Source organism: Convolutriloba macropyga, chromosome 2 (genome assembly GCF_964194025.1).
Source record: "Convolutriloba macropyga chromosome 2, txConMacr16.3, whole genome shotgun sequence".
In the NCBI taxonomy this organism is placed as follows: domain Eukaryota; kingdom Metazoa; phylum Xenacoelomorpha; order Acoela; family Convolutidae; genus Convolutriloba; species Convolutriloba macropyga.
This window is the reverse complement of record NC_134469.1, coordinates 80,209,497-80,221,852: the sequence shown is the minus strand read 5'-3', so window position 1 is coordinate 80,221,852 and position 12,356 is coordinate 80,209,497. Positions and strand designations below refer to the sequence as shown.

Here is a 12,356-nt window from a genome sequence, read left to right as displayed (position 1 = left end):
TTTCAGGCAATTTGTTGGCCATATTTCCAGCTGTTTCTAATGTTCGTATCTTTGTATTTTCAAACACAAAAAGTAATTTCATTTTCGGCAAAGAAGATAATTTAAATTTTATATTGTTAAATTGTTTATCATATTTATACTTCTCTATTCGAACAGGCCAAATCCAAACAAATTGGAGAAGACTAGTGAAGAGATTCACTTTAGAAAAACCTTTCAAAAACTCATGCATATTTAATCTTGACTTTAACTATGATATTGGAACGTGCATTTGCAGCCAATATTGACCCCACGTAGTCCCCTAAACCCACCCCACTATACTTTTTTTTCAAGAATGTTGATGTCCGTACCAGGGTTTTAACACGAATCTGCAAAAAAAATTAGAAGATTAATGAAAAGTTTATGATGTGTTAGATTTTGGTAGTGGCAGTGATGTTGTCGGTGTTGTGCCAGAGGAGGGCCAAAAAACAGCTGGTGCAACAAGAGGTCGACTATCTCAATTACCTGGACGGCAGAGTTGGGGGATTGACAGAGGAAGAGGCCAAAATCATAGCCGAGGATGAGCCGGTCACTTTTGAAAATGAAAAGCATTTATACTCAGGTGAGTTGCAGAATAACCAAGCTACCCAGGTGGAGAAATTTTCCCAAAAATATTTAAGAAATGTGCCCAAATGTGCTGATTTTTCAAAAATTTTTGCGCAAAAACTTACATAATGATGCGGTGAAAAGCGCTGAAATCTTGTAAGAAATCTGAAAACTTCTGAATTCTCACAATGGACTCAGGGTAGACTCGACCCGGGTCGACCTTGTTGCTTGGTGAAACTAGAGAAACAAAACTTGTACTGTTAGCTTGACAGTTTTCATGATACGAAAAGGTCAAATACGTAAAAACGTGCAAGATCTTTGCACCTGTTTCAAAAAGATTATGTATTTTACGAGATCTTTTCTCAACAAGTCAAGTTTTTAATGGGCCCTATCATGATTTTGATAACATGTCCCAAATGTGTGGCAGGTCTTGCAACATGTATCAAGTTTCGTTACCCAGCAAGGTTATTATCCTTAAACGTTTTGTTAGACTGCAATTTTGTTGTTGATTGAGTGGTTATTTTTTGGTGGCTGGGTTCCTTTCAATGATCATATTGGGATAGCCCAAATCAAGAGCATTCTTCAAGTGGCATTTTATGTACATTTTGTAACCCAGGTCAGGGTCCTCATTCAAAATTGCCCGTGATCAGACCATTCCAGACCATAATGACGTGTGATCAGACCAATCCAGACGATAATCACCATTGATCATACTTTAGCTAGTTCAAAATATTGGCGCGTTTATGTCCTCTCGTTCAAAAGCGCCATCTCGAAATTTCAGCGCCATCTCGAAATTCAGCTCATTTCAGCGCATTCAGCGCATGTCTTACATAATTTCAGCGCATTCAGCGCATATCTTACAAAAAGATGCGCTGAAACGGCGCTGAAATCTCGATCCGGGATAATAAGACTTTACCTCGTTCCGATTTGGCCAAAATCAGACTTTAAGCAGACTTAGAACAAGTCCCCGACTCGTAAGTTATAACGCACAGCAACCCACTCCTTTGGTGCGTTTTTGATGGTCACATCATACGTGATTTGGAAGGAAGACATCGACCTGGGAATAAAACTGTTTGTTGCCATTAAAGGTTTTTAAATATTTCAGTGCTGCACCCTTTTGAGGAAAATTTGAAAACAATTTCTAGTTCCTGTTGGTGCTTTCTCTACCGTCTTTCGCTAAATTCTTTATTATGACCGATTTGACTTTTCGTCTTCACAAATGAGAATAAATAGTCAATTCCGAACTCATCAAGACGCTTCTCAGTGCTCATAGACCAACCACACCCAACATTTATCAGAACTCTAAAATAAACGAAGGAAATAAGAAGTTTAAGGGCTAATCTAACTCTAAGAAGAGTAAACTACTAAAACAGCTACGGTGGAAGAAAAGAATAACATCGGCTCTTTGATACCTAAATTATTTCAGAGTTAAAAAAATGGATTTAAAGGAGATATTACGATATTATCAACCTGCGCTTTTTAGTTTCTCGGGTTTTCTGCTCCTTTGGGCTCCAAAAACTTGGGCAAAAGAGGGATAAAAGTTTATAGTTAAATAAGCCTATATATGGGTAGTTCCGAGTTTTAATTTCAGTATTAAATACTCGGTATTAAGTTCTCTGAACACTGAGACTTTGAAAGTATTTTTGCGTTCCAAAGGCCACTAAACATCATTTCGATCTTAACATCGTTTGGTTTACCGGAGCACTTTTTTCCACTGATTTTTTCTTTAAGTTTCCGAAATTGGTTGTTTTTACTCTGTTTTGCTAACTGTGGTCGCTCTTCTAAAACAATTATGAACTACTTTAAATCCTCATTGATTACATTTCCATAGAACTCGGAATTTTCAATAATTGCCCCCCCCCCCTTTGGTACCTAGTAGAGAATCGCCCCTTTTTCTGTGCTATATTTTACCATAATGTTAATTGGCCTACAATTTAGATAGCCGAATATCAGTTAACATTAACGCGCAATTGCGGACCGCTGTTCAAGGCCATGCCTCTCATGCGTTGTGGGATGTAACCCGGAAATTGCGGGTCGGTTATCGCGCGCCCACCGACCCGTCAGTCGGAAAATTTTTTCGCTTTGTTTTCCAATTCGGCTAATTGCCATAGCATGACTGAATTTATTTGGATCTTTTTCGTTTGTGCCCCCCAGTTTAGTGGGTTCATATTATTTGCACCCCCAGAAGCACGTGCAATATTTTTACACAATGATTTACCACGTAATGACATGTGCGCTGTAATTGGGGGGCACAAACGGAACATAACGTACTGGGGGGCACAAACGGAAAAGATCCTTTTATTTTATTCAGTTTAACATACTAAACGCATGTGCGCAGAGTTATAAGTAATCTCTGATTGGTTATAAAACTGCTCGCTGAAATTCTTTTCAAGAATACTCCCTTTTTGCAAAAGGGGGGCAATTGTTAAAAAGTTCCAACTCGGCCATGCCTGGTATCACTTCTTCCTAATGCACTAATTAAATTTTGCATTCAAAAGTTTGCAACTATTTTTTGGGCATTTTCCATATGTTAGTTTGTGTTACCGAGTAAATGAGCAATGTGTTACGTAATTAAATAAAACTATGCACTCCACTTAACGAAAATATACCATAATGCATCATTTTTCCGAATCTAGCTGCCATAAAAGACAATTTGGCGCCAATTTTTTGTTGGCGGTTCATCCGATAGTCGTCAGTTATTGGTTTTCAAACCTTTTTTCTTCAAACCGCCTATCCCGTATGACAATTTTAGAGGAAAAACAAATAATTGTGAGAAGACTTTATTTGTTTTTATTGGCTCTAAACCAGAAAAAAAACAATGAAAAACTATGAGGGGTCATCCCAAAGCAAAACAACCATGTCCGATCTCTTACATTTTGAAAAGCAATAATGTTGCAAATATTTATATTACTTACGTTTAAAAAATGGCATCTTTCCAGTTGCTGAAAAATCTTCCTTCAGTCACGTCTAGTATAAATTGGGGTCATTTTTGCGAAAGCTATTTCTTGGGCAGCATTAAAAACGTCAAAAATATCATGTTTTAATGCTAAAGTCCGTTTAGCGAGAGAGGGAGTGCCAGTTTGAACTAGTTTTAAAAAATGGTTTGCCTAGTTCACATAGACTACATTTGAATGTTGATAGCTGTTTTCTGTTTTTCGGGTGCAGGTGAAGAGATTGGGGACATAATTGTGGGCAAAATGCCAGACGAGGAGTTCCTGGACGAGGGTTCCGAGTTTGCCAAGAGAGCGAAAGTGAACAAATTCAAGAAGTTCTACATTCCACTGCTGCCTGGACAGCTGAGCATTCGGAAAAAAGGATTCCTACGAATTGTTAGTCATTTTAATTTCGTCTCCTCTCCATTTTACCCCCCCCCCCTCCACCTCATCATAATGATATAATTACAGAATTTGAAGGGGAGAAGTAAATTCTAGCCCCACTAAGCTGTGACATTATAATGGGTAAAACCTATCATCCCCTTCTGCAACAAAATGAGCACTCGAAACAAATTTTGGAACTGTTTCTTCTAGCCGTGAATTCATATTTTGTTTTTATTAATAGCCGCGAAGCGATAGCGGCTATTATTGAGGACATCGTGGTTTTTTACAATTCAAAGAATTTGAATTGTATTGGGGCGCTGTGTTTTTACGACTCGAAGAGTATTGGAGAAGTCCTTTTTTTAATCAATTTTATTGGAGTGATTTTTGAAGCGGGAAATGAAACGCGTGAAAAAAATTGGAGTGATTTTGGCGCTGAACAAAAGTGAAGAGCGGAGCAAAAAGAGAGTGGTTTTTGTTCATACCGCTGTTTTTGAGAGAGCGAGAAATTGATGTGTGAAAAAATTTTCTCTAAGCGAGCGAAATTTTTTTGTTCACGTGCGGCATTTTAAAGCAGTTTTTTTTTTCATTTATTTTGATTAAGAGTTTTGGTTATGATTTTGTTTTAATTTTAGGCTGATTTCGGTAGTGGTTTGAATGTTTCTGGAAATTAATATTAATTTTCTGATAATTCGGAGGTTTTTAATGTATTTTGCTGATTTTCGGGCTAATTTTTGCGTTTTTTTACGATTATTTTGTTTTACGGGCCCAAGCGGGTAATGAAGAAACCCCTTCTACTTGAGCAATTTTATGATAACAATTGGTTACAGTTTTGTGGGTAAGAATCATTTTTTTGTTGAGAAATAAGACAAAAAAAAATTGCGAAAATTGGAACTAATTTTCTTATTTTTTGCAGTTTTTCGTTTTTTTTTCTGTTTTTAGCTAAGTTTCTTTGCCTATTAGGACTTGCCTATTGTTTTGCGAGCATCTGGATACCCTATTGGCTGAAGGGATTTTTTCTTTAGATTTATATGTTTTTGAAATATTAAAAAATTTAGTAACTTTTTCCAATTTTTCAGTGAAAGCTGTGTTTAAGAGCTTTTTTTCATAATTTATCCTAAAGTTTTTTTTTTCAAATTTCACATAAGTGATTTTTGTAGGTACTAGTTGTTTTGATGAGGTTATTTTGGCAGAGATAGTTTTTATCAATTTTTTCAATTTATAACAAAATTTGATCAGATTTTTTATCATATTTTAACAGATTTGATTTTATTGTTTTTACTTCTTGGTTTCATGACTTTGTTTCAAAATAATCATAAGTTAAGGAAGCCAGGTTTTGTTTGATGAGTAGTTAGATGGCGTTTAAATGGATTTTCTTTTCGAGTCGTTTCCGGAATTCTTCCGGCTATGTTTTTTTTAAGATGTGTTCACACATTTTTCAATGACTTTGATCTTTCAAAACGGGATAAACAGATAAAGCCCAGCGGGCATTAAGTTTCATTAGAGGCCCAAAGAGGGCTTTAGTAGTAATTCAAGTGCTTATAGTGGTACAGTTGTTGGGATGGCCTTAATTGAAGGTTAAAAGGTCGTTTTTAGGAGTTTATGGGCACAAAATGCTGCAATTTTTCATGTTTTTTTGTGATTTTTTTAAGTTTTTTGTTTGATTAGTCTCAGATTGAAATTTTTAAGAGTTGATGAAGGCCTTTTTCGAGACAAATTTATTTTTTATGAATATTTTATGCGCTATGTGTTTTGGTATTACTAACACAAACACGTAAAATGATACTAATTTTTGCAATTTTTTTCAAGTTTTTTGAAAATTTTTGTCATTTCTTGAGTTTTTCCAGCTTCAGAGGCCAAGCAATCCCCTTTGAGGTTTGATAATTGGGCACTGCATGGTTTCTAGTAACAACAGATTGGTTTTCAGCATTTTAATGTCTCAAATTTTAGCAAATTTTTTTCAAGGTTTTCTGAAGTTTTTATCAGATTTTCGTATTTGTCCATTCTCAAGTAACAAAAAACCTATTTCAAGGTCTGATGAAAGTTACTGCATGGCTGTTAGTCTCATTGGATTTGTTTTCAACAATTTAACCTTTCGAATGTTAGAAATTTCTTGATAAAATTTGCAATTTTTTTAAGTTTTTCCAAACATTTGTCTTTTAGTCAGTTTTTCTAACCTCAGTAGCCAGCTAACCTCATCCAAGGTTTGATAGTATGTTATTAAATAGTTGCTAGGGGGCAAATGAGTGGTTTTCTACATTTTATCTAAAAGAATTTCTATTTTTTGAAATTTGAAATTTTTTTATAAAAGTTATTGCCTATCGGTCTTTAAGCCCATGAACTTTTGAAGGCTTGGAATTGGGTTACGGGATGGCGTCTAATAACCTCTAGATACACAGAACCGATTCTGAAAATTTTATTATCATATTTTTCCGTAACATTTCATTAAAATTTGCAACTGATTTCTTTTTTTTTTCAAATTTTCCGTCATTTTCGAGTTAATCGATCTTCAAGGGCCAATGATTTTCTTTCAGTTATTGCAGATATAAAACTGGACCGATTTCAGAAAAAAATGGTTTTCAACAAATTTTTGAAATAGGTATAATTGAAGAGATCAATTTTGCCTTAGGAGTAAAAGCTTCTAGAGTTTTAGCAATGAGTATATTTTTGTTGAGTTTTTTGATTTCTCGGTTTTTTGGACATGAATTGGTTTCTGTTTTCGCTGGCATTGTTCACGTGATTTGCTGGTCAGGTAGAGTACTTCTATACTTTTCATTCAATTCGTTGAATTGCGTTTCAGGACTTGTCCTGCTATGTTTTTTTTAAGATCTGTGCACACATTTTCATGATTTTTGAAGTCAAATTGGAGTAGTGATCTTGGTCACGCCGAAACAGGAAATGGAGCAAAAAAGCAAGTGGTTTCGCGGCGTGAATTTTTTTTGCTGTAATTTTAAAGTTGAGTGAGAAAACGGTGTTTGAACAAAAATTCGGTTTCTCGGTAGTGGTTTTTTGTTCACATGCGGCAATTTCATTCTGATTTTTACTGTTTTTTTTATTTTTTGGATCGGATTTTTTCTAATTGTTTTTTCCAATCCATTCACAGCTCATTCTAGACCTAGTTTTTTGTTTGAATTAATTTTTCATTTATCGCTAGTGTTTTTGTTTGGTTCACATGCAGCATTTTGACATTGATTTTCTGTTATTTCTTATTTTTTTATCTGATTTTTTTCTAAAATTGTTTTCTCAATTCACTCATAGTCCATTCTAGGTCTAGTTGTTCTGCTTAGTCATTGAAAATTCCTTGAATTGTACTCGAGGACTTGTCCTGCTATGTTTTTTTAATTCGTCGTCTCCATCGATGATTCTTACGACCTGACTTCTTGGAATTGACTTTTTGGAATTGACTTCAGTGACTTCTATTGCTTTGCGGTTAAAATTTGTGTACGTGACGTTGTTTCTGCTTTTAGGTCAATTGCGTGACTTACCTCACTCAAAAAATTGACTTCTGAACTCACTTATGGAACTTTAATTTTTAATGAATATTTACTAGTTAAAAGTTTGCATCACAGTTGTGCCAATCTTATATGCCCTAATTTGTGATTATTAGTCTTGAATTCTTGATTTCGAATATCAATTTTGAAATAGCTCTTTAAGGGCATTTTCCTTATAGAACGTATGTGTCAAAAATTGACAGTCCGAAGCTAACCCGAAAAGTCTAGTGGTCTATTGAAGGACTGGTGGTCGATCTGTCTATCTTATTTCTTTAGGTGTTTCAATTCCTGGAAGGCCACGAGCGTCTATCGCGGCTATTTTCTGGCAACCTGCCGGCTATGTTCATCTTTTATGAACGAAATTGAAAATTTTGCTATCACCAAGTTGAATATTAAGCCATTTAACTTTGTTTATGTTACCATAAAAATCTCAAAAATTCTGTTATAGATAGCCGTATTCTAGCGACTAGGCAACTTTTGACAAATTTCGAAAAAAAAAATTTTCGGGAGCTTTTTTGCAACATTTTAAACAGATAAAAATCCAAAAAATGCGCTGAAAGAATAAAGTTATTACTCCTTGGGGAGCTGAAATTATGTAAAAAATGTGTTAGCTAAACCTTTCAGGAAAATTATAGTAGGCGTTTATGTAACATTTTTAAGTAGAGAACTGAAGTTAGTTATGTATGTAGTAGAAAAAGAGGACATTTTTTGCTAAATGCTTCGCAAAATTATGCCAATAATGAATAGTATACCGATTTTTGAAATGTTTACAAATTATTGATTTTTTTGAACTTATTGACGAGGTGTGCAGAAAAATTTTCTGTCACTTACTTGTGAATTGGGTTGAAGGAGTTTACGTTCAGCAAAATCAGCACATGCAAATAAAGTTAAAACACTCACGTACACATTTTAAAATGCCGAAAGTCTGTAGTGCCAGAAGTTAAAATGCCAGAAGTTGCCACTTAGCCAGAAGCTGAATTTCGTTGACTGTCGTCATTTTAAAACGTGCGCGTTTCGTGTTTTAAGCATGGTTACGTGACTCTGCAGAAGTCACTTTGAAATTCTGACTTAATATTTCGAACCACTTCGCGGTTCTCGATAAACGCCAGAAGTTCTCAGTGACTTCAAGCAGAGTCACTTAACCATTACTTCCCGCACATTCAACACACTTATTTAAAAAAAAATGCTTAAATCTGCTCACACCTCAACCCGGAATTGATCAGTGAACAGCACGTGAAATGAAACCTGAAACACTTTTAGAAAATTCTTCATAACGTCACGAGTTAACCAAAATTGCTAGACAATTTCACGTGTATCACGAATTGAAAACTTAAAATGACCTTCAAATCTTTTTGGAAAGTAATTTTAACAAGAATTTTCTGAGGCTTAGAAAACTTAGTACTGTCCTACGACAGCACGAAATAAGTTTCAAATTTAAACCGGACTAAATTCTTGCCAAGTTTACTACGCGTAGGACTGTGCCATATTACGATTTCAAAGATAGGGTACTCTGAATGTTTTATGATTGACAGAACTTCGTACAACAACCTCAACGATCATAATATGGTACCTTGGACAATAAAAAGGCCAAAGACGTGTCCGAACAATCAACAGTCGATTATAGCCCAGCTTGTGGCATATCAGGCTAACGAAGCTGCTACTTCATCAGAGCTTTGATGCAACGGAGATAGCAACCAGGGTCGAGAAATTTTACAAAAAATTTTTCTAAGAAATGCGCTGACATGTACTGATTTTTCCAAAAAAAGTCAGCGCAATAACTTTCCATAATAATGCGCTGAACTGCTCTGAAATGCACTGAAACTCCGCGGGGAAATGCGCATTCAGGAATTGGTGCCAAAGAGCGTTGAAATCCACTGAAACTATTTAAGAAATTCACTGAATTTTGAAGAGAGTACTAATGAAAATCAGAAGTCACAAACACAATTGACTCCGAAAAACTCAATAATTTCTTTGTGTATATTGGACCCTCAATTGCAATGAAAATTGAGAAACCATATGACGGGAATACGATTAATCGAGTTGTTTATTTGTTTGTTTTAAAACCGGTCCAAAATAACGAAATGAAGCTTGAAATAAAGCAACTTGTTGGCAAAAGAAGTTGCGATTTTATGGGTTTAACAAATCATCTTCTGAAAACAATTAATCCAGTCATTAATGGATAACTCACATATATTTTCAACAGAATCATAGATGAACCATATTATCCCAAAAGCTTACAAGTTTCAAAAGTCTCAAATTTTCAAGGATGCAGATCCAAATGAGCTTAACAACTACAGATACATTAAATAACAACTACATTAACTACAATTTGTTAATATCACTTCCTGGCAGTTTTTTGAAAAAATCATAAACGAAATCTGATGTCATTTCTGCTGAAAAACAAAGTCCTCTCCAGAAAACAATTTGGTTTCCTGTGTAAGAGATCAAATTTCGATGCCTAAACAGAAATGCTGGAAAGCATTTAGAGTATAATGGAGAAAAAATATTGTCTTAATTTACCCTGCTTGACCTCTCAGAGGCGTTTGATACCTTTGATCACAGCCTTTTGCTGGACAAATGTTCCAAATACGGTTTGAGAGGCAAAACCGGAAAGTTACTCAACTCTTATCTTAAAGATTGCAAACAATTTCTTCGATATAAAGAAAAAAACTTCCTCAACTAAACAAATTGAGCTCAGAGTCCCTCAAGGATCAGTGTTATGACCACTTCTGTTTCTATATATATATATATATATATATATATATATATATATATATATATATATATATATATATATAAACGATATCGTAGACATGCCAAAGCACAATAAAATTCTGCTATACGAAGATGACAAAAACAAATTTGGCAAATATGAGCAGACTGAACATACAATAGATCTGAACCTTATTTCCGGTGGGCTGGAGAGTAACAAACTGACACCCAACTTTAAAAAAACACAACTACTTCTGTTAGGACCCAACAATTTATCAGACAGAAAACTTATTTGGAAAGAGGAACAAGTAGAGGAGATCAAATGTGTTAAATATTTAGGTGTTCAAAATGACAACAAACTCATATTTGAAGAGCTCATAGACTATATTCAAATGAATTGTAACCAATACATTTCGATTTTATATCAAACAAAGAGAAATCTGCAAAGAGAATTACTTCGGGAAATATATAAACAATAGTGTTCAACCACAGTATCAAAACGGAGATCTAATATATGGCACGGCAAACAAAAGTTTTCTTGAAAGACTGCAACATCAAGAAAACTTCCTAATCAGAATAGTTTATAGTTTTTGGGCTCTCGAAACATGAAAAGTTTGAAAATGTAGACGAAAAGACAAAATTTCATCAATTTTTGAGCTACACGTGTATGAACTTCAAAAGTATTCAGAAGAGAATATGCTAGGGAATCTATTAACTCGTTTATAATTGATAAAGAAATTGACAGGTCATTCGACACTGAACGGAGAATCAAAACGATACCTCTCATAGAAGAATTAACACGCAAAAACGAAAACTAATCTCAGTTCAGTTGAGAATACTCTACAACAGCCTATCCACTCTTGACTTTGATATTAAAAAAAGTTTGAGAATCTGCAAAGAAAAGAATTTGAAAAACTGCTACACTCCTTCCTGGACATTTAAGTAGTCGATTCTGATTTTTGGAAACATATATTGGTAGTATGCTCGATAACAAAGAGTTTTTTGGAACAACTTTTTTAGTTAAATTCAATTAGATAGTTGGTGCCTAAAATTGGCTTATTAAACCCCTTTTTTTCCTGTTCCTCTTGAATGGTCTTAGTATAAGTAACTAAATGATTTTCGTATATATTATCTAATTATGAATAGCTGTGAAATGGTGCTGCAACAGGCAAATTGCCTCCTAGCATTCGTTCAGTACGACGCTTTCTACTCTTATTTATTTAATTATTCGAAGCCTGAATAGTTGGTACTGAAAACAAAAATTATTATTATGATAAATCAGCGTATTTCAGCACATTTTAGAGCATCCAACTCTTTTCTCGCTTAACTTTAGCACATTCAGCTTATTTTTTTTACAAAATAATGCACTGAAACGGTGCTGAAATCTCGACCCGGAAGGTTTGAGTCCTCAAAACTAATATTTCAGCAGCATGTCGAGTTAGCTAAAACCGCAGTTGGGTTTTTACAAAACCACATTCGAGGGCAGATATATGAACTTGTAAAATGTATGTTCCAGGTGCGTCAGAAGGAGATAGAGATGTTCGGGGTGATTCAAGAGATCACTCTCTACCTGGTCTTCATCTGGCTCCTCTTCTCCGTCTGCTATACTGAAAAGGATGCCACTGGATTCTACCTCTACGACGAGGTCAAACAAGTTCTGTTCACAGACTCACTCGACCAGGTAATACACGTGTAATATGTGTTATATGTAATTTCACCGCATTCACTGCTGTTCTCACGAAATTCGGCGGTGAAATTATGTAATTTCACCACTACCAGGCGATTAAGGTTTTTTTCACCGCATTCACCGCCAGATTTATGCAATTTCACCGCATTCACCGCTTATCTTACAAAATATTCCGCATTCACCGCTTATCATACATAATTTTGCGGTGAATGGCGGTGACACATCGACCCGGGACACGATAAAAACAGTGATTCCAAGTCTATTATACACTTAAAAAAAGAACATTACCGCACCCTCTTTATGGATAAAAATCGACAGAAGAGCCTTCTTATGTATAGCCAGGTTGAGGTTGATCTTTTTACTGAGAGAGGTTGAGCAACCAGTCGCTCTAGTCGCTCAAGTTTATACGGTCTATGCAAAGTCTGATCAGGGCTCATCCAGAGTTTGAACGATTTGATCATGGTTTTCGTGAGTCTTGTCTGAATACTTTGGAGGGATCAGATTCAGGAGGTCCAGCCACGGAAAACATCCAATCCCCCGATAAAGAAGTTCAAACTTAGCCCCTGTAGA

At 35.2% G+C, this 12,356-nt stretch overlaps 1 protein-coding gene across 1 annotated transcript in view; it reads left to right on the top strand.

Annotated features, from left to right (window-relative positions):
• Positions 1 to 423: 423 nt before the first annotated feature.
• Positions 424 to 12,356, top strand: part of LOC142335501 (polycystin-2-like) — a 51,459-nt gene continuing 39,526 nt past the window's right edge. Inside the window, exons 1-3 of the mRNA XM_075384028.1 lie at positions 424 to 598; positions 3,748 to 3,911; positions 11,616 to 11,780. Coding sequence (XP_075240143.1) covers positions 430 to 598; positions 3,748 to 3,911; positions 11,616 to 11,780 — 498 coding nt within the window. The 5' untranslated portion in view covers positions 424 to 429. The remainder of the gene's footprint in view (positions 599 to 3,747; positions 3,912 to 11,615; positions 11,781 to 12,356) is intronic.